Source organism: Cyprinodon variegatus, unplaced genomic scaffold, assembly GCF_000732505.1.
Source record: "Cyprinodon variegatus isolate N-32 unplaced genomic scaffold, C_variegatus-1.0 Scaffold601, whole genome shotgun sequence".
In the NCBI taxonomy this organism is placed as follows: Eukaryota; Metazoa; Chordata; class Actinopteri; order Cyprinodontiformes; family Cyprinodontidae; genus Cyprinodon; species Cyprinodon variegatus.
In genome coordinates this window covers 312951-340465 of record NW_015151054.1, presented here as the reverse complement: position 1 = coordinate 340465, position 27515 = coordinate 312951, and the positions used below count along the sequence as shown (strand labels likewise).

The 27515-nt window shown below is 37.6% G+C and overlaps 1 protein-coding gene across 1 annotated transcript; it reads right to left on the bottom strand.

The window, feature by feature from the left end:
• Positions 1-416: 416 nt before the first annotated feature.
• Positions 417-27051, bottom strand: lrrn3 (leucine rich repeat neuronal 3). The gene is made up of 2 exons (XM_015392658.1): positions 26703-27051; positions 417-4190 (listed from the first exon to the last, which is right to left on the bottom strand). The coding sequence occupies exon 2, from the start codon at positions 3800-3802 to the stop codon at positions 1676-1678; it is 2127 nt and encodes a 708-aa protein (XP_015248144.1). The 5' UTR covers positions 3803-4190; positions 26703-27051; the 3' UTR covers positions 417-1675.
• Between the last annotated feature and the right edge of the window lie 464 nt (positions 27052-27515).

Sequence of the window (27515 nt, the reverse complement as noted above, 5' to 3'; positions counted from 1 at the left end):
TGTGATTTCTATCAAAACTACAGCTTTAAATTCTGTTATTGTGTTTCAATATGTTTGAGCCGTCTTTATTCTCTGTTAACCTTCACCAATTTAACTGTTTGTGTTTGAGCAACTGCCTTTATAATATGACTATCAATAGCCTTTAATGTTGGTACCAGTTTCCCACTTCCTTTCATTTTATGTATATTCTTTATCTTTTCAGGTTTACAGGGGGGCTGGTGTCTGACTAATAGGGTCAGAGGATAAAAGATGGAATACATATCACCAATACTCAATAGGTCCTTAAAAGTGGCAACATTTTCAAACACAATGTCCTTTTTTTTATAAGCAGAGAGTTAGACATTCTTTCTGGTTTTTAAACTTTAACTTACAAGTAGAAATATTAAACGGTTGAAAATATTCAAGTGAATACTGATAATTAGAAAGTCTGTACAATGTAGGTTAGAGAAGAAATATGAAGAAAACAGAGAGAAAGACCACTGTTTGTAAAAGAAACAATGACATTTATTATTTTTTCTTAGCGCTTTTCTCGATTAGTTTGTTGTGCCCATTGATCACATATAATACAGTTAATATAAAAATGGCTTTTTGACTTTACACCCAAAGCAATAACAAAATGCTTCCTTAAAATATGTATGCTAAAAATACTGAGAAAGTATTTCCACTTAATGTACTGGGAGTATAGTTTCTGATTCTGCAATGATGACATGAGCATGTTTGCTATGGTTGACGGATTTCCTTAGTTCCTCTTCCTCCTTTCTTTATGTAGTTCTTGTAGGCACTTACCAGGATATAGCAAACCACTCCTTGAAGAGACAACACATCTCTGACTAGGTTTTAATCAACCTCTTTGTGTAGTTTTAGTTGACTTGATCTGCATTAGCTTCCAGTCATTGTCATAATGAGAACTACGAAGCATAAACAGTCATTGGGCAAATCTCTCTAGACACTCATTTCATAGCAGAATTTCATTAAGCTTAATGTGAAGCTGTAATCAAAAGTAGTTTAGTCCTCTCCTTAATTTAAAACCCATTTAAACTTTTCACATACAGAGAATTTGTCATTACATCAACATAATAGAATATATAACAATATTTCCAAGAAAGAAAAACTCAAGAATCCATCTTTTTAAATAGAAAAATGGGTTATAGTTCATCAAAAGGCTTACACCATAGTCACTGGTATTCGTCTACTCTACTAAATCTCCCTCCCTTCCCATAATAGACAGGTGTTATTACTGTTTCTCTAACTCGTCTATGGATGTTTGACAAAGCACAGACGGTATTGCTTGGGACCACACGGACAGTTCCACGACTCTGAACACATTTAACAGTCAATTACAATAGAGTTGATCACCGTCGTCGTCTTTGCTTCCATTTTTCTGCCTGTATTTCCGGATAAATTGTATTCGGGTTGGTGTTTTTGCAGTAGAGACCTTTTCCATTAACAACAGCTTGTTTTCAAGCAAGGTTCACAAAGCTATTGCTTTGTACGGGATGCCATGTAGTCTAGTTATTAAGAGTTTCATCCCATGTATGATTATAAATTTTGCCAGTGTATCTGAGCTGGGATTTAGCCACAGGTCTGCTTTTGAAAACATTAGTTAGTTCACCCCTGCTTATGGCCTTGTCCATTATCTGTAGTTAGTAAGAGACACTGTCCACTGCTGGATATTCTAAAAGGTATTGTCAGATACATTTATGACTGTAGCTTTAACTTCCACTCCACTTGGCACACCCTTACCCGTATCCCAAAGCTTTGTAAAGAAAGACGACTGCAGACTAGCCACTTCCACTGGTGTAAGGAAAGCCTTGGAGTCATATCTCCTTATATTCCCATAAACATAGCGGTTCCTCAGAGATGCGTAAAAAAACAGGCATGCCAATGAAACCACTGCCAAGAGCACTCCAAAGACAGTGATTAGTGCTGCATCCAATTTCCCTGTGTCCTTGGCTGCCAGCTCTAATCCCTTAGTGGTGACATTGACGCATTTGGTGTCATGGTTGTAGTGGATGCTGCGGATATCCACACAAACTTTGTACTGTGTGGCAGGGTGTAGATGAGAGAGGTTATAAAGTTGGACATCTGAGGGAACTCTGGTGGTAAAGGCTGTGGTTGGATGATTTGAATCAGATAGAGTGTACCACTTAATGCTTGGGGACAAAATGCCAGGGTGACCATTCCAAGAAATCATGATGAAGTTTGTCCCCACTGATTTGATTACCACATTTAGAGACCCACTTGCAAGTTGAGGAAAATATCCATTCACCTCTACTGAAACAGATTTGAGGTCAGCTCCCACCAGGTTATGTGCGACACAGGTGTAAACACCAGCCTCTTTTTCAGATATATTGTAGATGTCGAAGGTTCCCTCTGGGTGCATGTAGAACTTGTCAGACATGGAATTTGGCAGGATCCTGGTACCAGAAGGGGTAATCCAGTAGATCTCGGGCTCCGGTTCAGCAAACGCCCGGCAGTGGAGTGACACAGAGCTCCCTTTGTGTGCCTTGATGTGTCCTGGCATACTTTCAGGGGATATAAGGGGCAGGCAAATTTCCATCATCTCCCTGAAGTGGACTTGTCGAACATGTTGGCCCTCATACTCTGGAGGCTCTACACAGTACAGTGAATCAGGCTCCATGAAGCGAATGTTGGTTTTGTTCATATTCATCCAACGGACCACACAGTCACAGCGTATGGGGTTGCTGTGCATGCTGACTTCTCTGAGATTAGGGAGAGACTCAACTGTTATTCTATGGAGAGCACTGAGTGCATTGCCATTTAGCATGAGGGTCTCCAGGCGTGGTAGTTTGTAAAAAGCATTGGGGTGGATGTAGGAAAGTTTAGGATTGTTGGTGGCTTCTATTTTGGTTAGTTCAGGGAGGTTATTAAGAGCAAAGCTGTCAATGGAAATTAGCTCTGGCATGCTGTTAATACCCAGTTCTTTCAGATGAAGCATGTCAACAAAGTCTCCTCTCTGTATCCGGGTAATTGGATTTTTGTTTAAGTCCAAAAACTTAAGATTTTTAACAGTTTTTAAGGCTGAATGAGGGACCTCTGGGAAAATGTTATCATAGAAAGAAATGCTCTCCAAGTTATCAAGGCCTGTAAGTGCATTGTCAGGAAGCTGAGAAAGGTTCATTCTGGTAAGAACAAGACTGCGGAGATTTGCTAGAGGTTTAAAGTTCATATTGTAGATGGAAAGAACTGGGTTCTCGCCAATCATAAGGATCTCCAGATTCGACATTGGTTCAAACCATTCCCTCTTAATAACCATCAGCTTGTTAGAGTTGAGATGAAGTCGCAGAAGGTTACTTAGGCCTTGGAAAGCTGTTGCAGAAATAGAAGAGATGAGATTGTGATTCATGTAGAGCTCCTGCAGGTTAATCAAATCAGAAAGGCATAGCCCAGGTAGTTCCTTTATCCAGTTCTCCTCAAGATGAAGAGAAACCAATTGAGAGAGATTACCCAAATGGATATCAGTAATAGAAGATAAATTGTTTTGTGATAAGTCAATATCTGTGATATTGGCCAAGTAATTCAAAGGTTTGTCAATCTTTGCCACATTGTTTGTTTGCAGTAATAGAACTTGTGTGCCCAGTGGTAATCTTTCAGGCAGGCTGAACAGTCCTACATCATTACAGTCCACAGTATGTGCCTCCATGTACACTGATGTAGGAGAAAACCAGGGTCTGATTTCACATGCACAAAGCTTCGGGCAATCAGGCCTGACCTCGGTGGCTACGAGAGAGGCCATAGCCAACCCAATAAAGAGGCAATCCAGAAACGAGAAGTCCTTCATAATGAACCGTTTCGGCCAACCAGAAAATAGTCTTTGCAGATAAAAGATTCTCAGTTGTAGCCTTCACCAACCACAAATCATTTGCTACTGCTGATGCAGAGGCGGCTGACTCACCCCCCTGACACACACACCACCACCAATGGGTTCCCTAGGGATTTTTTATGTCTTGCTGTGTGGATGTCCTTGAATGTAATGACCAATCACTCGATGTTGCATCCAGTTTAAAGGTTTGAAGTCAAAGTTGCAACTCTGACAAAAAGTTAGGACAGGTGAAAAAAAGAAAAAAAGTTTATATCTGTTTCTCTAGGTATAGGTTTTACTTAAAGTTTAATTTCCTCTTTGATTGTCTTCAGTAGCTTTGAGATTCCACAGTCCAGTCCATTCCTACCTGCAGAAAACAAACAAGACAGAGAGAAGCACTTTTAGTATTACACAACACTGAAAGTGGTCAAGGAATGTCATGAAAGAGGGATTTGGGCATATTGACATTTGTTATAGGCACACTGACGCATGTTGACATTTATACGTGCTCCCTTCAAGATATAGAACAATGGATTCATATCTGCTTGACCTTCTAGACTTCATTTCTGGGATGTACCGCATGTGGCCTTACCATATGCCATTCGGTCTTGACGTTAGGGCGGTGTGAGCCTATTATTAGTTAAAGAGAAAGCTTATTAAGATTCTTAAATGGCAAACAACTGAGGGCTTAAGCACCAGGACTTGAAGGGAAGCTGCACTGAAATATGCCAGTCGCTATAGCAACAAGTAAATGGGCAGCCACTCACAAACAACACTATGAGATTGGTCGGTGGTAAAGGCAAACAAAGCTTTTGACCCAGATGCAGTTTGCACCTGTTTGATAGAGGACACAGAAATAGCAGGATTAAGAATTAAAATGCCCTTGCTGCTCTCTAAATTTTTTATGAAAGTCACACAGTGTAAAATCTGAGAACCAAAAGTAATAAAAGATGGGGGCCGAATTGTTCAATGTCAAATGATTGGTAATATATATCTAGTCACATACTGTATGAATGTTCTATGTAAGTTTTGTTGGAATTAAAGGAGATTGTAATCTATGGTCTACTTAATTCAGTGCTGTATTTTATGAGAAGCAATCTGTAAGTAGTATTAACTGAGCAAGAAGCAAAAGACTGATTCTTCACATCAAAGCTTTAAATGACAAAAGACACTGCTTTGTTTGTTTGTATGTTTTTTTTTGTTTTTATAAACCCTGACAAGGGGGGAGCTTTTCATTTGGGATCCCTCCAATACACTTTTTCTATTTCAATCAATGTTTATTATATAGATTAGACAAATTTTTTTTCAACAAATTTAGTCTGTTTGTGGGGGCGTGTCAAATTGCTACTGTTTGTGACAATAGGGTTAACCATATAATACATGCACAATGCAATTATCCAGCTTTATCCACTTCCTGGGAATATTAATCTACAACTTTCCTCAGGGACTCTGTTTTTTTATTGTTTTTGTTTGGTATTTTTTAGAGTGGAGTCTAACGAATCAAAGACATTCAGTCATTCTTTTTTTTTTTTTTTTTTTTTTTTTTTGCTGTTCTTCCAGTAAAATTAGAGCTTAACTACCTAATATTTTAACAGGATTTTTCATTGATTTATATTTGCATTATATTGGCCTGTCTTATTTTGTTTTTTTTTTTAACATTGTTTTATGTCCTGTTAGACTTTAAATCTAGGTCTAGATCTTGACTTGAAGCCAGGCCATTATGAAATGCCAAACAAATAAACATTTTTCTTTTCTGTTTGATATTACTCGATAAAAGAAAAGTCCCCAAAACAATAAGCTACACATATCCTTCTTTACAAAACCAAAAGTCACAGTTTTAATGATAGAACATGTATTTAAGTCCAGATTCTAAAGCTGCAGTATTGTGGACCTACATAAAATCCTCCAGTCAATTTAAACATTGTTTTATATTTGTCTTTTTCTGTATTAACCATACAGATAGGTTTCTTCTTATATCAATGTCCAAAATGTACTTAAAACTCCCCTATGAACCAAAAACTGAACTGTATATAATTTGAGTCCACAATGTGTAGAATGTTTGAGTAAAACTCAAAAATGCTTAAATCTCCACCATCCTAAAAGATGTGCCTTTTGATATATTAAATGTAAAATCCCCCTTGTAACTGTTATATTTGTTTCTTAAAGTAAGAAGTAAAATAAATGATTTCTTTGGTTTGTACTTCCTGGAACTTGTACCTGATATTCCCATCTCCACCTGCATTGAATTTACGGTAATTTAAAAAAAAATGATTCAATTGTGGATTTCTTTCCCCCCCATCTCTTAGACAAAGCTTGGTCTTCATCAAAGCAAAGTAAAGACACTTTTCACATTTGACAAACCGGAATCAAATGAATGGCTTGTTAAAAGGCCTTGATTAACATCTGAGGAGCAAATTAAGCCCTTATAACCAGACGTTTGGGAGCAGGGAGACATTTAAAAAATACAAGACATCTTAGGGTTGACATTACACAACTATGTGTGTTACATAAAAGGTCAGAAAATATTTGTCAACTTCCTCAGTTGGTTACAGTCACTGTTTAAAGTCGTAGGGAAACTGTTGTTTTAACTGTCGCATTTCTAAATTGTCCCGAGTGGTGCACGACTTTACACGAGTGAATAAAGTGAATGTGATTGGTCGTTTATCAAGAGGGCAGGGTTGTTGTGGCGGAAGGTTCGCAAGCAAGTTTGATTCTGTCTCGGATGCATCTTGCTAACCAGTTAGCAACTTAGTGCTCGTAGGTTCCCAGTGGGAAATTACATTTGGACCAAGTAACACTAAATTCGTGACTTAGAAACTACACCGTCAAGGAACGCTATGGACAGCGGAAACATGCAAGAGGAGGAGAGTTTTGTACCGGGGGTCATGGATGGGTGTCCTCCATCATACAATCTTTATTTAGAGGAGGAAAGTGGGGAGGAAGATGTTGTGAAAGAGTACGCTAGGGCGGCAGAAGCTTTGTTTGGTGCAGAAGGCTTAAAGCCGTACATGTCTGAGCCCTTGCCTCGCAACGCTGCCAATTCTATTAGCTCTACGCCTGCTGCAGACACAGACGTCCATCCCCGTGAACACTGGGACGTAGCTCAATGGTAAAGTAAATTATTCTTATTTGTTGTTTCAACCGTTGCATATATTAGCTGCGACATATGAATCAAGATGCTATGACCAAAAAAATTTGATTGACAGATGACCTGTGATATATGATTGGCCCTAACTGCCCTGCATAAGATAACGAACAAAAACACACATTTATAAGACAGGATTTTTTTTCTTTTTTTTAAATAGAGATTTTCTAAATTTTGGGACAATATCATCAGATAAAGAGTACATTTATATACATGTTTAAGCCAGAATGATTTGACATTTAAATCTGATTTCCCTATAACTTTAAGACAAACCCCTTTTTCTCCTCTTTATTTGAATAAAAACCCTGTAGCTGTGTTTCAACTTCATTATTTCAGCTAATCTAGCATTTACAGTTTTGATGTATGGCCTATTATGGGTTTAACAGTACAGGTAATGGTCCGAAACTATCACAACACAAATGTCACAACATGAATGGAACCACCCCCATTCATAATGTCCTTCTCTTTTTAGCAGACTTGTCAGAAAATAGGTAGATTAAATTATCTTATACCGCCACATCAAAGCAATGCAAAAAATACCTTTTTTTTGTTTTTCTGATGTCTTAGTTCATTATCCATTATTCACTGCGCAATTCAATGTGTGCTAAAATATTTCTTATACCTGATCTGACAATGCATACATGCAAAAGTGTTATAACAGTTCAGTGTTAAGTGTTTTAACTTTTTTAACTAGTTAGTGACAGTCTAAGGTTGTGGAATATTAATACTTAGCATTATTTTTTAAAGTTAAATTTTTTCTCACTTATCTAGATGCTTTCATATGACTGTCTGGTGAAACATGAATACGCCTTTATTGTTAGCTCTGTACATGATAGGGTATACTGTACATCATGGTCTTTATTTGAGCCTTTTAAGAAACAAAGAAGTTCTTGAATCACTGACCTTTCAAATGGATAAGGTTGGCTAATAAAAGCTGTATAACAACAATGTGTGACAAAGGCATAAAAAAAAACATTTCCACCACTAAATTATCAAGCAGATTTTGGGGTGTAAAAATAGAAGTTAGTTTCAGCAGTTGGCTGCTGAAACTACAAAACATTGCATTGCTACTAAATTAGGAGTCAGTGTCTGTAGTAAAGGAGTATTCTAACGAGGTAATTTTCAAAAATCGATAATGCATTTACTTTACTTGCAATCTAGAGGAAAAAATTAGTTTAACTCAATCAATCAAAACAAATTTCCATAAGTGCACTATTGGGACTGAGCTTAGTTTAGTTAACTGTTCCGAGCTTGGTTATTACGAACATCATGCCAGCGTGGTTCCTCGCCCTCTATCGTTGGTCCACGATACTGCAACTCTCAAGGCAAGATTTACGCAAAGAAAAATGGCGGTACCCATAAAATTCAGGAACTTATATGCCTGGATAGCCTCTTCCGCCCAAATTTCAATGAGAGCATCATCCCAGGTTGCAGCACGCTCTTATTGCCATTTATTGTTAATAGGCTGAGAAGAAGATTGTGTTGTGAACAGGTGAAGAGATCTGTGAATTACAAAGACGGTCAAAATGAGTCAGCTGACTGTAAATAGGAGATGGCGCGGTCTGCTCATGTTGTCTTTGTTATCAGAGAACCGAGCTGCAATTGAACCAAGTCGAGCCCTACTGTTGAACTAGTTCTAGATTTAGGGCCGTTCAGTTGCGTTTCATTTACACTCAAGAGTTATCTCAGTTACCGCTCTCAAACCGTTCTTGGCAACGTTTCAAAAGGGTAGTTGAAATGGGGATATAGGCATATGATTGGCTGAGGGCATATAAAGCGGGTAGGTTCTCAACATGCTATGGTGGACAACACGAATCGGAGAGATTGTGGCAGATCCGCAGAACCAATGAAAGTGTTCTGAAACTGTCTACAGTCAAAGGCTAAATGTTCCAGTGATTGGCTATTCATGTCTTCAGTGCTATAATAAATGAACTTGAATGGTATGTGCTACTGTTATTTATTTTTCACATAATGGAAGTCAGTCTTCCTGTTTTCTTACTTTTGTAATTTATCGAAACAATCTAAATATACACAATATTTTTTATTTTCCTAAATGTATTACCTTATCTCTTGAGCTGGGTGCACAGTTGCCTGACCTGTTGTCCATAGTAGAATGGAGCCTTTAGCTTCTTCTACCTACACTATATTCTGCCTGTGTATTGTGATTGCATGATTATATTCTATGTTAATCAGCAAATGTATTCTTGTGCAGAGAACCGCCTCATTGTCATTAAAATTAAATCTCATAAAATCTTACCGAGTGCATAGAGATCATTAACATTGTAAAGTTCTAGTAATTGAACTACAATGTGTTCATTAAACAGGGCATTGCTTCAAGAAGAAAACAGCTTTAACTACAGTGCATCCGACTAATGACAGTTGGGTAACTATTGCTTTCTTTTAATATAATGCAGCTTATACTCTATAGTTGAAGTGCACCAAGCAATCTATCAATTCTGAGTCGAAGCAGAGGGCTGTAATGGTGCTGGTGATATTTTGGGGCTTAAAGATCAGACGTCAATTACAGTTAAAAAAAATTATAAAAAAAGAAAAGGGATCAATAAATGAGAACTTCTGACTGGAGCAGAAATGCTTCCCTGCTAGGAGAGCGAACCAATGCTTTTTAACTTGAACTTCCACCATTGGCTGTAGTCTGGTGTGGATGTGAGGAGAACACTGAGCCAGGGAAATCAGAAGAGGGAGTATTATTTTTTCAAGAGCTCCTGCCTGCCTAATAAGCTTCTACACCCAGAGCATTCTGATAAACAGGTCTTAGCCTCTCTCCCTCAGCACTTGCTTTTCGGTGTAGGTTATGCAGTTGATCTGCACCCTGAATAGGCTGTAATTCAGCCTACAGTGTTTAGGTCTCACCTGTGCTCGCTATGGCTGTTCTTTCTAATCCCAAACACCAGCAGCGTAATATGGTCAGCTTAATTGTTATAGCATGGTTACAATCTGCATTCATAGCATGCGGCTTAGTTAGAGTATGCTATTTGTTTAACCAGTGATGTTAATTGGACCAGGGGGTCCATTTATTTGGATGTCCATGGGTCTCATGACATCCTCAGATTTTAGTAAGGCTTGGGGATGAATGAGCAGATGATGTGACGGCCAGTAACAGTGTTCAGACACGACAATGGATTGGGAAAGCTATTGCATTTGATTTGGCAAACGTTGCTGCCTGCTCTGTGCAGACTGGTAGAAATCCATGATGGGATTAGGAGACCTTAGGGGAAAATGTGCCGTATAAAGCAGCCAACGTATTAGAAACTGATTTAACCGGGATAAAATTAGCTAATTACCCAACAAGTATGTGTCATACTGTTTTTTCTTTATAATAATCAAGTTAAATCTTATTTTTCAAGCAAAAGAGAAAGCAAAACTGGTTAAAAAAAATCTGGCCTGGGCTTTTCTCTGCAATGATAGACAAATCCCTCCAAAAAAAAGCTATTTCCTTTCATTTTCATTGGAGTTTTGCCTATTTAAAAAAACAAAAACAAAAAAAAACCCACTTCCTTCATGTACTAACATTGTTACACGAATTTGGAATATAAAAAGGTAAGTTTTACCAAGCTCTGTCCAGTGCTTTTGACCAATGAAACAAATTTTATCTTCATTAATAAAGAGCAGGCTCTAAGCCTATGTCTACATACATTTGTCACACTCATACTTTTCAATTAGAAAAAAGGTACTTTGTCTGTTCCCCTGTTGTCGATAGAATTGTCCAACTTTGTTAGAATTAAAGAAGCTTTAAAAAATACTTCTGCAACCTTTTTGTGTAATAATTTTTGGTTCAATATTAAATTAAGATAACTACAACAGATAAGATACAAATGCCAATTTAAATGGAATAGTGTCTTTTGCTTTTTAAGATTTTGGAGCAATTCAAATCTAAACTAGATCACTGTAGTAGATTCTATAGATTCAAAATGAAAAGGAATAAGATGGAAGATGGTATTTAAAAAAATAAAAATAAAAGATAATAATAATGCAAAAGAGAAAACGCAAGTTAAAGCTAGTTCAGGTAAGTTTCACTTTGACTTTAAGTGATATGTGGAACCTCTCCCAATAGACTAACAAAACATAAAAGCGTTGAACCACATATCCAATAATAATAACCCTTATATAAGATTTCAATAACTATGAGTTGATATATTCAAGTACACTTTAATCAGTTCAAGCGAAGTTTCCAAATCATCTGAAGGCATTTGAGTGCATAAATTGGTGTTGCGCAACTACATTATGCAGAGATGAGGAGGGAGGTAGTCTGTGTTGCAGAGGCCCTGCTCTGTGGCGGCTGCGACTGTGGACTTGTACAAACCTATTAGTAAAGGTCCAGTCACAGCCCACCCCACTCCATGCAAGGCTGCATTATACAGCTAATTCCCCCAACCCGCTGCTCGGTTGGTGGTAATTGAGGCAGAGTCATATGGGAGGGAGGAGGAAAGATCTGGAGGACAAAAGGACTTGCAGGGGAGGAACTTGTCTTAGTTTAAGCAAGCAGTTGTGTAATAACCCTCTCTGACATTTAGGATGGCCGTTAAACCATAAAAAAGGACTGGAACTGCATCACAAACCAGTCAAAGAAATGGATAGACAAGAATTCCCCTGGCAGAAAAGACAAATGTTGTGCTGTGTTTATCAATAAGTGGCTTTGCAGCTGCTTGACAGGGAGAAATGTGGTTAATATTGCAGGAGAAAATTGAATTCCAAGATGGATGCCTGGTATTTGTACGCAGAAAAGCCGAAGGTAATCTTTAAGACCACAGATACGTAATCAGCACCTGGAAACGACTCAGACAGTTGAAGATGGGATCTGCTGTAACCTAATCTCCACCAGCACTAACACATTAAAGCTGAACTGCAACGTTTGTTTAGAGAGCCCTTTGTAAGTCAGGCTGAGGTGTTCACTCATGGAGGTAACGCTAGTTCCCAGGTGTCAGAGGGAGGGAAGTGGGGGGCAATCATTCAAGTCATTCTAAGCAACTCCATTACAGTAGGAGGCTGACAGTCTAGCCCATGGGCTTTTACACTTTGGAAAGAATTATTCCTTCCTGTGAACATTACAGCAAACAAGCTCCATGCATTGGGTTTGTTCCTAGAAAAACGTACAGTATCTGTGTGAAATAGAGCTGGGGTAGCTGAACACTACCTGATTTAATCCATAAGACAAGTGTTTAAATATATTAGGCAGTGCTTTGCAAATATATTCAACAAATTGTATTTTATTTTACAGTTCATTAGAGTTTGAAAATAAAAACTTCCATATATTTCAAGATAATTTCATGTAACCAAACATCGCACTGAATATTTATTAAATGGAATTAAAATAAAACATTTTGACTGCAATGAAAGGCTTGGTAGATATTTTTATATATGTGGTTTATATTTGAGGACTAATACTTTTGCAGGTCACTGCACAATACGGTATATTTCCCTTTCGTTTCCTTTTTTCCAGCAGATTCAGCAATGTTATAAATATTTACTAGTAAAATGTTTCAACATATGCTTATCTACAAACCCAGTCTAATATCGAGCAGGGCTCAACAGAGCCCCTTCATGCCGTGCAAACAGCTTTCGCCCATCCAGGCATGCGGAAGGTGCCGCCAGTGATGTCTCGCAGTGTCCGGAACTGGGAAATTGAGTTGAGAGCTGCATGCTGGGACCACGTTCTGTGACCGCTCAATCAAATTTGGATTCAGGGGAGTCTGGAAGCAATGGCAATGCCTTTGACTCCTTGTCGTATCCATAAGCACTTAATGCTGCTGCTGCAGGATCGTCCAGTCGGGGAAGGCTGCAGCTTTAAGGGAATGTCACTGCCTCAGAAGGAAAATGGGGTGAGAGGTGTTTTTCTTTTTCTTTTTTTGTATCCTTTAGTGGCTGGTGTGTTTCAAAGAGACAGGGTTTCCCAGCAGAACAGTGCACTGTAACAAGATGATCAATGCTATTCACTTGAGCTGTCAGAGTATAATGCTTTGGCTGATTGCTGTATTCACAAGGTAGATCTGTGCAGAACTGAAAGCATACTGGAGCTTTCTTTTTTCGCTTTTTAGGATGGATGCAACACCGTAAGGTCAAGCATTAAAATAAAGAAGACTTATACATCATATATGAGATTTTCCCTCTTTAAAATAAATAAAACGACTAACAAAAGTAAAACTGATTGTAAAAGGTGCCTGCTCTGCCTCACAACTAATATTTAGTTTTGTAAATGGATTACAAACTCCTGATCTACAGGATGATTTATACATTTTATTGAAATCAATACTTTCCAAATCAGCAAAGCACAAAACCGTTCTCTGCAGTATTTATCCTATGAAATATTTTTGCCAGAAGCAAAAATATAAGCGAAGCAAAATGTAGTTGTCAGATCAATTCTCTTACAAATTTTCAGGGCCATTGCGTTGGCATCACAAGTAGGCTCGAGCTGCTTCTGCAATATTCAGCAGTTATAAACACACAGAAATTTAGAGTGCACCATTCTGGTGGTTTAATCTACACTACAAAAAAATTAAAGGCTAAGTAAGTCAATTTTTCTTAAAATAAGTATTGTTTTTTTCTTGGATTGAGCAGGTTAGTGAGATACTTAGCTGATGGAATAAGACAACTTACATTTTCAAGTGCATCATATCTAATTATTTTAGTGTAAAAATATGCATTCTATTGACCAGATCATCTTGCTTACATACCCAAATTAAGTGTAAGTAGATTTATTTAAGTAAATGTTTTGCAAATTTTTTTATATCATATCTGCAGGAGCCTATATTTTTTTATAAATTAATAGCAGTGGAAATGTTGTACAAGTTGTAGGATGCACAAAGAAGCATTTCAGGTTTTGGGTTTTTTTCAGGTGGGTGTCATGGCTATATGGTGAATAGGGTATGGCTGGTGTCCTGCAGGTTATTGATGTGTCCAAGCATCCCCACACCCAATTTCAATAATTATCAGCTTAACAGACTCTTGCTCAACTGCAGTCATCTGAATTAGGTGTGTTAAAGCAGATAAACATCTAAACCCTCAATGACACTTTGGACAGCCATGGAACAGGCAATCTGTTGAGATGGGAATGTATGGTAATATATTTTATCTTCATTAATCTTTTTTCAATAATATTATTTTTTGATAGTTGTCTTTTTTTTTCTTGGATTTTTTTTAAATAATGAAATGCAAAGCGATCCCTTCAGTTGTCTAAAACAGTATTTGGTGTAAGGGTACAACTTTTTAAAACAGTATTTAAAGTTAAACGATAAGACAAGATTCGTGTCTGTTTGTAAAATTAGCAACCATTGCAGTGATTATGTTTCAAAACATGTTAACATTTAAAATATAGTTTTCCAGAAAATTAGACTTATGTAAAACCAATAAAACTGGATTGCTTTTGATGCAAAAAGTAAAAACCCACAACAAGGAAAGATGTTTTAAAAAATGTACAGCTTAAGAAGTCGGCTGATCAGAGAATTATATCCAAGCAAATGTATGAACAGGTAACGGGAAGGAAAATCTGGGGTACATAACTACACAGATGGCAATGATAGCTGCATCTTTGCAAGCAAATATCATACATAATTTTGGTAGAAAATTGACAGTATGTAGACTGTGGCCTTAGTCAGACTTTCATGAGCTTGAATTAATTTCCTTAACCCACTCATCTCTTCATGCCACACTGTGTTGATGCAGTGACTCGTATGAAATTAGCTCTTACTAATTACTGAGTAAATAAAGTATCAGATATCCTGAGCAATTATTCTGATTTTCTAGGAAGTTAAACTTTGCTTTTCCGATACTTTAAGCCACTGAATATTTCGTTTGATCAATTCAATTCAATTCAGTTTTATAATATATAGCAGAAATTCACAGCACTTATCCTCTCAAGGCACTTTACAGAGACAATTCAACCAGATCATACAGTCAGATTTGTTCAAAGTTTTATTTCTAAGGAAAACGAGCTTATTGCATCGACTCATTGACTTAAAGGCAATCCCTCACACCATCATCTATTTAACTTAAAAGCTTTTCCTTCTGGATTGAAATATTAAAATACATACAGTCTATTGAAGTATTTTAATTATGCTTCGCTAGTATTTGTTGTAATCTTGTTTTTTGGTCTACAGTCTAACTGTTTTAATGATATTTTAAAAAACAACCTAATAGTGCAACGAGACCTCAGCCCATGTGTATTACAGTATGAAGCACCATATTGTTCATACATCTTACAATCCAATCCAATCCACTTTATTTATATCGCACGATTTTAATAAACACAAGGTTTCCAAAGTGCTGCACAAAAAAGATAAAATAACTAAAATAAATAAAAGTAAATAAATTAAAATAAAAGCACTGCCCGCACAGGATAAAAATATGCATGTGTATACATAAAATCAACATGCATTACAGCTTCGATTGAGGTAATATTTTAATTTTATCAATATTTTTCCTCTGATTAGAAATTACCTTTAGGTTTTGGAGTCGTTAAACCAGTATATTTCTTAAATTTGACAAAATCTGTGTGACTCTTCTCATGCTCTTCTGCCCGCACAAAATCTGTGTGACTCTTTTCAAGTCTTAGATCTTCATAAACTGCGCCCAGATCATAAAAGGTAAAGTGTCAAAAATTGTGGTTAAAATCCAAAAATGGTCATCAAAATCAGCAGTCGGGATTTTGTCATTGATCAATGTGGAAAGTCTTTTTTTTTTTTTTTTTTTAAGAAATGCTTTTTAACTCAAATTTGGTCCTTTTTTATTATGGTTTTGTATTTTAAGAGATGCCAGTGTCAGTAGTGAAGCATTAATGAAGATTACAATGAGTAATAAAAACATTACATTTTTCCAGTAGAAGTAATAATATTTGTGTGAAAACTACAAGAAATCTTCAATTAAGCTTGGGTTACTTAGAAGTAATTATTCAATTTATTTCAAAGAAAAGTGTTTATAACAAAAAAAACATAGATTTTTTAATACAGTGAAATCCAAAATTGTCTTTGAAATTTTAGAAATCCAATTATTAAATTTTCCATCCATCCATCAGATATTTTTTGCACTAATAATAAATTTGTATATGGTACAAATGGTAAAATGGTATAAATTTCAGGTTTACAATGAATTTCCTTCTAACTGGCAAAAGCACTGCACACTCATTGCCAGAGTTTCCTTTAAGAGGTTCACCCCTGCTGTCAAGGTGAAAGGCTTTTCCATTCACATCTTGGCAACGCCTCGCTCGCATCCCCACCAGGCCACCTCCATTATGCAAACTCTGGGGCTGCGGCGGACAGTAATGGCACAAATACAGTTTGATTAGAGACCAGTGAGATATGACCACTTTAAATTAATGAGCACGCTCGCTAAGAGGGCAGAAAGCAATGGTCTTAGTGACTCTGCAGTGCTAACTCAGAAAGGCTTGACTTAAGTCATCTGGGCAGCCAAACAGCCAGGCAGAACTGTTTGTTTTGTGCTCTTTATTGAAATAAGTTATAAATCCTCTCCCTCGCTCCATGGCGCTTGGATGGGGTGTACTGAAGCGGCGACATAAAGGTGATTACTTTGTTGCAGGTTGGCTACTCATCAATGCCCCACATGGATGCAGGTTGACCTATCGTTCATGTGAAAATAAAATCATTTATGGCACAATACCCTGGATCTTTGGGATACAACAGGCATAGATAAGAGAATTTGAGAGAAATAACATAGCAGCCCTCGGGGAGCTGATTATGAAGCCTGCACGGTTTAAGTGGTAACAAGGCAGTATTGCATCTGCCCAGGCATTAAAATCACTGTGGTAAAACTGGGTGGAAGACATAAGGTCGGACATAAGTGGAAAGTAGGGCACAACAGAACTGCCTCTTCCTTTCAAAAGAATGGCCTGTGCATTATAGGGATAGTTCACTGGGAATTTGGATCCACTGGTAATAAGACTTAGAATGCTTCTTTTTTTTTTTTCCTCCAAGCCCCCCGATTCCGCCAACCCCCCTGCCTTTTCCCAGTCTCCTTAGCCTTTTATTATGATAATCCTTTTAGAACTCGGGTCTTTTTTTTTTCCCTGAGCTTTTTTTCAGATTTCTTCTCTGCTGTTTTACCCCTGATAGTTAAAATTTTCTCACCATGTTCACTATTAGTATCATGACTCACACCAGCACTGAACTGTGGAGAATGCAGGTATTTCATATGGCTTTCTTCTATTTCCTGTTTTCTGTCTTGCATATTCCTATCAACCTGATTATTTCAACAACGAATGGAAGCAACCAGTTCGGACTCTGGTTATTTCCTCACACCACTAATTGATTTGTCATCTTGAATTTTGTCCATTCATTTTTTTGTAGTATATTACATGTTTCAATGTTTATTGAACTATACTGCTACTAGTATTGGGCTCTCTTGAGTGGTATAGTTATCAATACTTTCATGGTAAATAGGAATTAATTGGATACCAATGTTAAATGACTTGGACTTACTAAAATATCTTATGCCAACAAAAACCAAACCAAACTTCAAACTTTTTAAGACTTTTAGGATTTGATATGCATGGTAACCAAGGAATTATAAGAAATATACGCTAATAAAATGTTTGTCTGAATTTTATTCCTTTTAAATGCTTCTGTAAGATGTTCACTAAAGAGGATACATAGTTCAGTATAAGGGATACACCTGGCCACAAATCATCAGAGCTGTAGTCCTGATGAGCTTTCCCACTCTGCATGTGCTGATTTGGGACATTTCACTTCATTTTTCAAATTCTATATCTGTGCAAAGCAACACTACAAAAAATAAATACCTCCTTTAAAAGTTTTAGTCTGACCAAAATATGCCTCATTAAGGAGCTTGGAAGTCCAAATTTGCAGTACTTTACCAAAAATAAAATTCTTTCTAAACTCATCTAACCTTCTTTGTGAACAATTTTAAAAATGGGGATGCTGTGATTGATCCTGAGGAATCCTGTTTTTCTCAGACCAGAAGGGAACTTAGGTTCCTCCTCTTGGGTATGTCCTGGGAACATCTTAAACTGGGGTGCGCTAGGAAAACCTTCAAAGGAAATTTTCCTGCTAAAATCCTAATGACAAAGGATTTTTTGAATTTTTACGGAATGACAAAGCAAAAACACTTTTAAAGCATCCTACTGATGTGAGATACATCTGGGTCCTCAGGGACCCCTTCCCTGCATGTTTTAGATACATATCTGTCTAGTACACCTAATTCAAATGAAAGCCCCTCTTCTGCAGAACCTTGTTAATCATCCATTCTTTTCTGGTGTGATGCAACAAGGAGACACCTTAAACTTGAAGGAGAGGGGCCACTAAGGAGCAGAACCACTGCACCAACACTTCATTGGATGATCCTTAAGGCTGATTCCAGCCACTCAATACAAAAATGCAATTGAAGCCCCTTCTATCCTGGAATTTGTACCCTTGATTTCAATTGATAACACATGACCATAGGTGATTGTATGGATATACATATAATTGCTTTTTGGTGAGTTCTTTTTCCCATGTTACACAGCAGAAATCCCCACTTCTGCAGAACAGGCCCCATTCTGTCTCGCTTAATCTTCCCCTGCATCATGCCATCACACATGAACAAGACACCAGGATAATTGAACTGTTCGGCTTAAGGCAGAGGAAGAATAGCAAACTGGGGAACTGTTTCACTACTTTAAAATATCTAAGATGGAGGTATTTGGAAAAGTTTGTACTGGCCAATATTACCTTCCAATTCCATCCATGCATTTTGTCCTGCTTAGTCCTTGTCAGGGTCACGCTGGGGCTGGTGTGGGCAACAGGTAGGGTACACCCTTGACAGGTCGCCAGTATGTCTCAGATCAACACAAAGACACACAGCTACACACTCACACCTAAGGACAATTTAGAGTAGTCAATAAACCTGTTTATAGTCCTGTTTTGGGACTGTGGGAGAAGCCAGAATACCTGGAGAGAATATACAAACTCCATACAGAAATACCACGTGCCAGGAATCGAACCCAGAACCTTCTTGCTGTAATGCAATAGTGCTACCCACTGGTTATAAAGAGTTTGACAAAAACAGACACTTCCGAAATAACATCTGCAATCAACAAGCGAAAGATCCATTGTTTTGTTCTGGTGTCAGTCAAGCAAATAATAGAATAATAATATAAAGACAGTATATGAAACACTTCTTGAAACATGTAAAAACTGTTTATCTAGAAGGAGAACCATGTTCATTCCTGCTTATTCAGACATTTAGCATCCAATGAACTTCATTTATTTTCTTTTAAGTTTCCAATGTTGTCTTGTGCCAGATCCTGATCTCTCAGTAAGAAAATCTATCTTTTCTCCTCTTTCTTTTTTATCCTCTTGCAGGCTAAGTTGATAAGACCTGCCTGAGTTGAGTTTTAAAAAGATGTTGATTTTTTGACACATAGCATAGCCAAGTGCTATATATTTACGGATAGGCCTCTAGAATATTTGAGGCCTAGAAAAAACACTGTTGTTCCTCTCTTAAATTGATATAGAAAATAAACAAGGTAATGGAGGTTGCTTAATCATATTTCTTGGTTTGGATTTGTTCTATCATTTCAGTTTTAAGTATCTAAGTTAATATCCTTATGATTCTTCATGCCAGTGGATAGTGTGTTGCACAAAGTGGGATTAGTTCCAGAAATTTTATACTATTTTCCAGAGCTGTTTAATGATGGGGAAAGAATGTAAAGAAATTTAATATAAAGAATATAGAAATTGCAATTATTATATTTGGTCAATCACCTTGTGGCTGGGTCATTACATAACCCACATATATATGAACTAAACAGTAGAGTACTCGTTCAACCTTAATACAGTAATTCCAACCTTAAAAAAAAAATATATATATAAATTTTGCTTAATTTTAAATGTCAATTTAGGATCCAAAAATTTAAATAAGGAAACATGCTGATTCACTTTTTTTCATTACATAGTTGGATTCCTTTCAAGACACCAAGTTCTTGATCCTCATTTAGTATTTCTATTTAAATCTCTTCTACTTAAGTGCAAAGTATTAACTGTCAACCTGTTAAATTGTGAGAGAGCCGTATCTGTAGGTTCCAAAACTAATCACAAATATAAAATCCACAATGCTAAAATTAGCATCTTGTTTTCAGAGAAATAAGATTTGGCCAGCTCACTGCTGCTGTGTTATCAAAATTAGAAAGTTTGTGTGCACAAGCAAGAAACTTCACTGGTTTTCCATTACTTGCGTTATAATAGCAAATCATACAAATGTGCAAGTGAATATATATATATGTATATATATTTATGTATATATATGAATGAGAGAGAGAGAAATGTTGCCTGCTGTACAGTGACTTTTTCGAAAGCGCATGCATAAAGATGGTAGGGTTTTTTTGACATGCCATGGGAATAACAGGAAAACTGCACACAATGGGAACGGCTGATCAGTCATAATAAATGTTCAAATGTCAGAATTTATTGAACCGATATCTTTCCATCTGCTTTTCAGTACATTAACTCTTTTTCAGAAAAGTCAAAAACCACCTTAACCGAGCTTAAAAAAAACTATTTTGCAAAATCATTAAGTTGTTTTGAATTTTGACATCCATCTTTTGTAATGCGGATGTTTATAATACTCAGCAAAAAGTCAAAGGAAACAGAGTTACTGCCTCTGTGTGGGTTTGTTTTTGATAATTTTGCTCTATATCAAATCCGTGAAGATGAAGGTTTGAACGGCATCTGGTAAGCATGTTTTCATTGATCAGGTCGTGGATATATGGGCTAACTTACAGAGGCGTAATTGCCAAATATTTTTTGCATTTGTCAAATGAGAATTGCTACAGTATATCCTATAGTAAGTGCATATTTTCTTAAAAGCACAGTTTGTGTACTTTGTGGCATTTAATACATTTCCTCTCCCAAAAGAGCTCAGTTGTAAAAAATAACTGCAAAACAGAAAAAGAACAGGAAACCAAAAAGGGGGTTGGTGCTGTGATGGTCCCAGATTGCTTTGCTTTTGTCAGAATTTGACTTGCTGTAATTGATGGAATTACAATTTTTGGTCACTGACTGACTATAAGAAGAATTTCCAGCCATTATTTGGTGAGTTTAAGACCAAGTGCACGTGTGTGGCATACCAGGACAGCAATCTAAAGTATATCAGCAAGTTTGTCCCTAAAACACAAAGAAAATATTAATTGTTGCTGAATTAAAATAGTTTCGCAAGGAGGACTGGGCCAAAATATTTTCATAATGACAACATCACAAACAGCTGATGGTTGTTGTCCATGCCATAGATGTCATAAAGAGTTAAAATAGGTTGAGGGGTGAATCCTCTTTTCACCTTATTAAACACAGATTGCTTTGCTTTGTCTGATATTGCCATTTTTGATTGAAAGATTTTTAGGCTTGATTTAGGGCTGAACAAGATTGCCAAAACTTACACCACAATATATTTAAAAAAAAATTTTATACAATATAATTTTGATATTGATATAAGCAGAATGAAAGCCTCAGAAACACAAGCCAGAATGATGACAGAAGCATCCTGCACTAACTAAGGATAATTATTTTTCCCATGTTTATAAAACTCCTGTAATATAACATAAAAAAGTACTCACTTTAAAAAAAAAACAAGACATAAAATTTAAATTAAAAACTTCAGCCAGTGACAAATATAATCAGAGAATGTATTTGAAATTAGGGGTGTAGGGAAAAAATCTATTTAGCAATATATGATGATTTTCGGCTGCCCAATATAATATCAGTCTTGCAGTTTCTAATATTGATTGAATACTTAATATTGAAAACAATTTGGGCTTCCTCTACACCGCAACTCTAGTAGATAGCATCGCAGGACTCTTTTGCTATGCGGCGCATCACCATTTCTGTAGTTGAGGCAGTCACAGTGATTCAAACCCCAAACAACATGGATACCAAAATAACTGAATGATCAACATCTTCTGATAAATATACACAGAACTTGCTTCTGTTTTATCTATACTTTTATTTTTGATAGCATGGTAAAATATTTCCATACATAGTGCTATTGCAATAATGCAATATCGTATTGTGACCCAAGTATCGTGACATGTATCATATCCCTACAAACATGCCAACATTTCCTGCTGATTGAAATATCAAAGTATGTTTAAAAGTTAAATCACAGTTGCTGAATAAAATAATATTTATATATATATATTCATAATTCATTATTATCCACCCTTGGTTTAGGGTACAGCATCATCTTTGGAAGAAAGTTTTTTGTTTTTACTAGATGCAGAGGGATGAAACACTGCTATATGTCCATAAATGTCTAAATAAATTTAAAAAACTATTTTTGTGAGCTATCTTAATGGTAAAAATGAACATATTTCAGAGGGCCTCAATCAGTAGCACATTGCAAGCGGGTTCAGCCTCATTATTCATTCACAGTAAGCCCCATATTGGGTGGACGCTTTACCGCCCCTCCCACTGCCCTTCACCTCATTGATTTACTATTATACTTTCTCAAAGGTAAGGGAGAGTCCATTAAAAGGATCCGTCTATGTGTCTGTGCATAATGAAACTTGCAGCATGTGTCTAAGTCTGTGTGCATCCATGTGCGAGCTGATGGAAACCTTACATCTGCACTTGTGCGGCCATGAATCAGCAGCGCGTCACCTGTTAATGTGAAATCAATGTTCCAAATTAACCACAGGAACCCCGTCTGAGATTTTTCAACCCCTCTCTCTGGACAAGACATGCCCTTGGGTCGAGTGAGGGAGAAAAAGCAACACGCTGCACTGTTCAGTAAAGGACATGGCAGATGTACAAACGCACAGGAAACAAAATGCAGAAATATATATTAGAAGTTGTCATTCACATAATGTATGCTCAATGCAGCACTACAAAGGTCCACCAGCCCCCACCGACTGTCTAATTCGCATAGTGCTGCATCCATTAAAATTAAGCCAAGGTATCCAGCTTAAGGCTGCTGCTGATAAGGTCAAAGGCATAGTGAGTATTGCAACACTCATTTCTCCCCCAACATAATCGCACCTACTCTTGACAAAAATCTGCATAATGTTTCATGTATTGCTGCTAGCCAGAGTGAACGAGGGGAGGTGTGAGGGAAGGGGGGGGAGCCAGCGGCATATCCCTCAAAGTCAGAGCCAAATTGAATCTGCAGGTGCAAATGTGGCATGTGTGCTGTCTCTAAGATGCACAGCTATCTATATTTATATGAATAAAATATGGCTGGTCAAGGGGGGCACAAGCCTGCAGGGAATAAGTTCCTGCGGCAGACAGAATCAATCATTATATGCGACTGAAATGCGTTTATCGGGGGGGGCTTGGACCCCTTTATTATGATTTCATGGTGTCTGATATGAGCTTTCTCCTTCTGTTACTCTTCCTTAGCTAAAACAGGCAGAAGATCCGGCGCTTCTGAATGTGACTTCTGCTTTGCTGATCCGTGAGAATTTATAACCCGACACAAGAGGCGTTTATGTGCAGGCGAATGCATCTATCTAGACGGAATCACGCATGCAACGGTCACTGCGACTTCATCAATACCCAGCAGCTGATCCAGCACCTATTCATTAGCACGATGACGTGCCGTATGTGTCAAAGCGAATGCAGAACAGATGGAGATGCACAGCAGTGGACTTTTTAAATGTCCTCCTCCTTTGCTGGAAATTGAAGCTGCAGTATGAATGTCTCTATCATGTCTAGGCTCTGATGGAAATCTGCAAAAACCTACATTAATTGGCAGATAAAAGCATTGTGTGGATTTCTTTTTTTTTTTAAAGATGCATTAAACACTGCAACTATTCACTTATAGCTAAATCCTAAGCTGAAAAAAAATGCAATGTAAATGTCAGTGGACACAAAGCAAGCATCACATCCCAGTCTGACCTTTGATGCAGAATAAAAGCAGCAAAATGTCACGGATGTTGCCATCAAAGCGCATTTTGATCCGCTGATCTTTTAGATTCAAGCTTCCTTCCTCCTCCTGATGATGATAATTTAGGCCCAGGATCCTGTCGATCCTCCTGATTCCAAAACAACCATTTAATTCTGTGACTCTGCTGTTTCCTCTATTTTACCAAGCAGCTGTGTTTGCCGTGAACAGAATGCTATGAGGCCAATAGCACTCAGCTGAACAATCTGATCTCTACTAGAAAAACATTTAATAAATATATTACACCGTTACTCAGAAGATCTGGTGAATTCTTCGTCATCTCTTGGAGGAACAAAAAAAAATAGTCTGAATCAGATGGAATACAATATCAAGCCTTAAAAAAAATATTCCCATCATATCCTTCCAGTATTTTAAAATGGCAATTAGCATGTCAAAGGATTATAAGAAAGACTTTTGCCTTTGAAAATATTTCCAATTCTGAAATCTAAAATAAAAAACTAAAATATTTTGCACGCTAAGCATGATTACAAGACGTTTCTTCCATAAAATATTTAATATATATCATATTTCTCAGTTCCCATCTGGAAATGTTACAAGAACACCCCCTGGAGTCTGAATTTCTACTTCATGGCAACCACCCAATGGCTGTAATCCAAGTTATCATCTCATATGGCTGCCACTTATATAAATTGCAAAAAAATTAATAGATTAAGCTATTAATTATCACCTCTGATGGATCATATTACATCAAACTATTTACATACACATGCATTGTGGAGGTCGTTCATATAAATTTACATAAACACAAAAGTCGATTGTTTTATTAAGAGCAGTAATAGTTAGCATCAAAATCACTTATTTTCAAACTTTTTCACTCCGGTGTGACATTCCCAAATTAAGAGCTTAGGCTTGTTCAACAAATCAAATGCACTCTAATTATTTTTTTACATTGTAGAACAACACAAGTAGAGCAAGTAGAGCTAATTGGTTCACCTTTTTTTGATTATTTGGCCAGCATGCAGTCTGCTGCTTGACATAATCAGCGGCTTTTCCTTCTCAGGAGTGACAGCTTGGCTATTCCTTTGTTTGCACATTGGGAATATTTATTCTCCAGCAAAATAAACCTTTCTTGTAGGTGAGGGAAACATCTGATCAGAAGTGCCCAGAAACAACAGGGGCAGGGCTGCTGAGGTGCTACTCTGATCCAAACCAGAGAAAACTCTGGTCACTCAAAAGGACCTATTTAAATCACCGATAACGTTAAGAAGGTTAAAAATATATATCTTAAAGCCAGCTGAGTGACAGTGCACAGCAATGATTGGGTGAGAACGAGCAAAGCTCTACTTAAAGCCCCATTCCTCATAAGAAAACTATGGATATTCTTTGGCTTCGCCTTCGCAGTGAAAATCTGAATAATTGTTGCTCTTTTGAAACTGTGGCTTATTTGAAACTTTTGTTAACCTTGAAAATGCAACAGGCAACAACAAAAAAAAAAAAAAGGATAGATGAAAAAACAGTGATTAAATTGTTTTGCACAATGGAAGGTTAAAGTCCTCAAACTCCACTTCAAACCAACTGTGGCATTCAGCTACCCACGCATACAAATACCCCTGTAGGGGACCTGCTGCCCTCTTGCCTATAGAGAGAAAAAATTAATATGGAACACCTACACAGTTACTGGTCATGCTCTTAAAGCCCCCCCCGCCCAAAAAAAAATATCCACTGCAGGCATAACACCTTGTCTCCCACCGCAGCTCTCTTCCCTTCACACACAGATCAATAGGCAATTCGCAAGCCTACTCACTTAAAGAGTATGACTTGTTGTGAGCATGTATTATTGATTTGTTTTGGCAAATGTGACAAAATTAATGAAGTAAACCCATTATTGTTTACCACTGTGGGAGCAGGGGGGGGGAAGACATGCAACAATGCAAATGGGTGCTTTGGGGTTCAAAGAGTTTTTGATCCAAGTTTTTTTGGGGGGTTTTATTCATGCAGGTCTTGAGAGTTCACCTCATAAATAGTTTGCTTGAAAGGGTAACTAAAAGTTGCATTTAAAAGAGGGCTGGTTGACATGTTTTCTGCATGCAAAATATGGCCTAGTGCACGAGTGGAGGTTATCCCAGCAAAGCATATAAAAGCTTCCGCCTTGGGTGAGTCATTTGCATTGTGTAGGCCAAGAATCGATTGAATTCACAACTGGGAATAAGCAAAAAAAAAAAAAAAAATTGGGGGGGTACTGTATATATCGTCCTTTTATTCCATATGTGTAATATTGAAAGCTTTAGGAGCAATATGACAGGCATCTAATAGAGGGTGTCATCCTGCTCCCTGTTTACCAACCAGATCCCTGAATGTGTGGGTGTACAAGGATGAGCAGGTGATCAGGTTCGTTGGTGATGGTGAGGGCTTCTCAGCTGCCGTGTTAATTACGTAAAAAGCCCAGAGATCCCACATGCCAGTGCGGCTGTGAAGGCAATCTGTTCAACGCTGTTGTGCTGACATTCTGAAATGTACTTTCTTCAGTTTATTTATTTACTTATCTGTTTATTTTTTGGGGTTTTTTTCAGGGTGATGATGGGAATGTGTCATTTTTTATATTGGCTCACTTGTATTTGACACGTCTTCAGTTGGTTTGACTTGTTTGCCTCGGCGCAGTCCGAATCTGCATCATGCACAGTTGCGCAAAAAAAAAAAAGCGCGTCTGGAGCGATGGGTTCGAGGACCAGCAGCCTGTCTAATTACTGCGCGCCTGTTTCCTGCCTGCTCCCAGCCTTATTCATCACTGCGCGTCTGTATGAAAATAAAAGATCCATCCTTTCTGAATTTCTGTAATAACTTGGTAAATGCGTCAGTGTGAAATGAGGGAAAACTTACCCGCTTTAATCATCGTCGCATCAACGCGGCGCGGTCTATATTCCCATCTCAATCGCAACAATGTAGGGTCGTTTTTACGCAGCTGATGGAAAAAAAATCACTTCTGTTTTCATCCGAGGAGGGGGAAAAAAATGCAATCAAACGGGTTTCTTTCTATGAAAAAAATTTTTTCCAAATAAGCAGGGAGGAATTGGGATACAGCTTCCTGCGTTTCCTTTGCCCTTCCCTTCAATGTCTTCGGAGCGCCCGATCAGAGCGCATCTCTTCCCTCGATCAAGTGTCAGGCGGACCACATAGATGCGCCGCCGTCTCCACGGCAGTCATTAATATGAGCGCAAAGCTACACCCGACTCTGTGGCACAAGCGGCCAATGGCGTCAAAGGAGCTGGACAGACTCCGAGCAGCATCCCCGCTCCGATTGGCTTAGCGGAGCCGTCAGTCATCTTCCCAGATCCTCGTTCTCTCGTCTGGGTCTGTCTTCTGATGGAGGTGAAGCCCGCTGCAAAAAATGTCGCTTAACCAAGTTATTCCAGGAGCCTCTAAAATGGAGTTTGGGAATAAGAACTCGTAAAATAGCTGCATGTTGATTTGTTTCATATATATATATATATATATATATATACAGTATATATACGGAAGAGGATTATGGCCACTGGAAAAAAAAAACAGGTAACTGATTTTTAGATATTATTTCAGTTTAATATGGGTGAAAAAAGTCAGAATTCTGACTTTAATCTAAGAATTCTGACTTTTTTTCTTAGAATTATGACTTTTATCTCAGAATTCTGACTTTTTTTTCTAAGAATTCTGACA

Coding starts and splice junctions, on each gene's coding strand:
- lrrn3 (XM_015392658.1), bottom strand. CDS start 3,802: ATGAAGGACTTCTCGTTTCTGGATTGCCTCTTTATTGGGTTGGCTATG.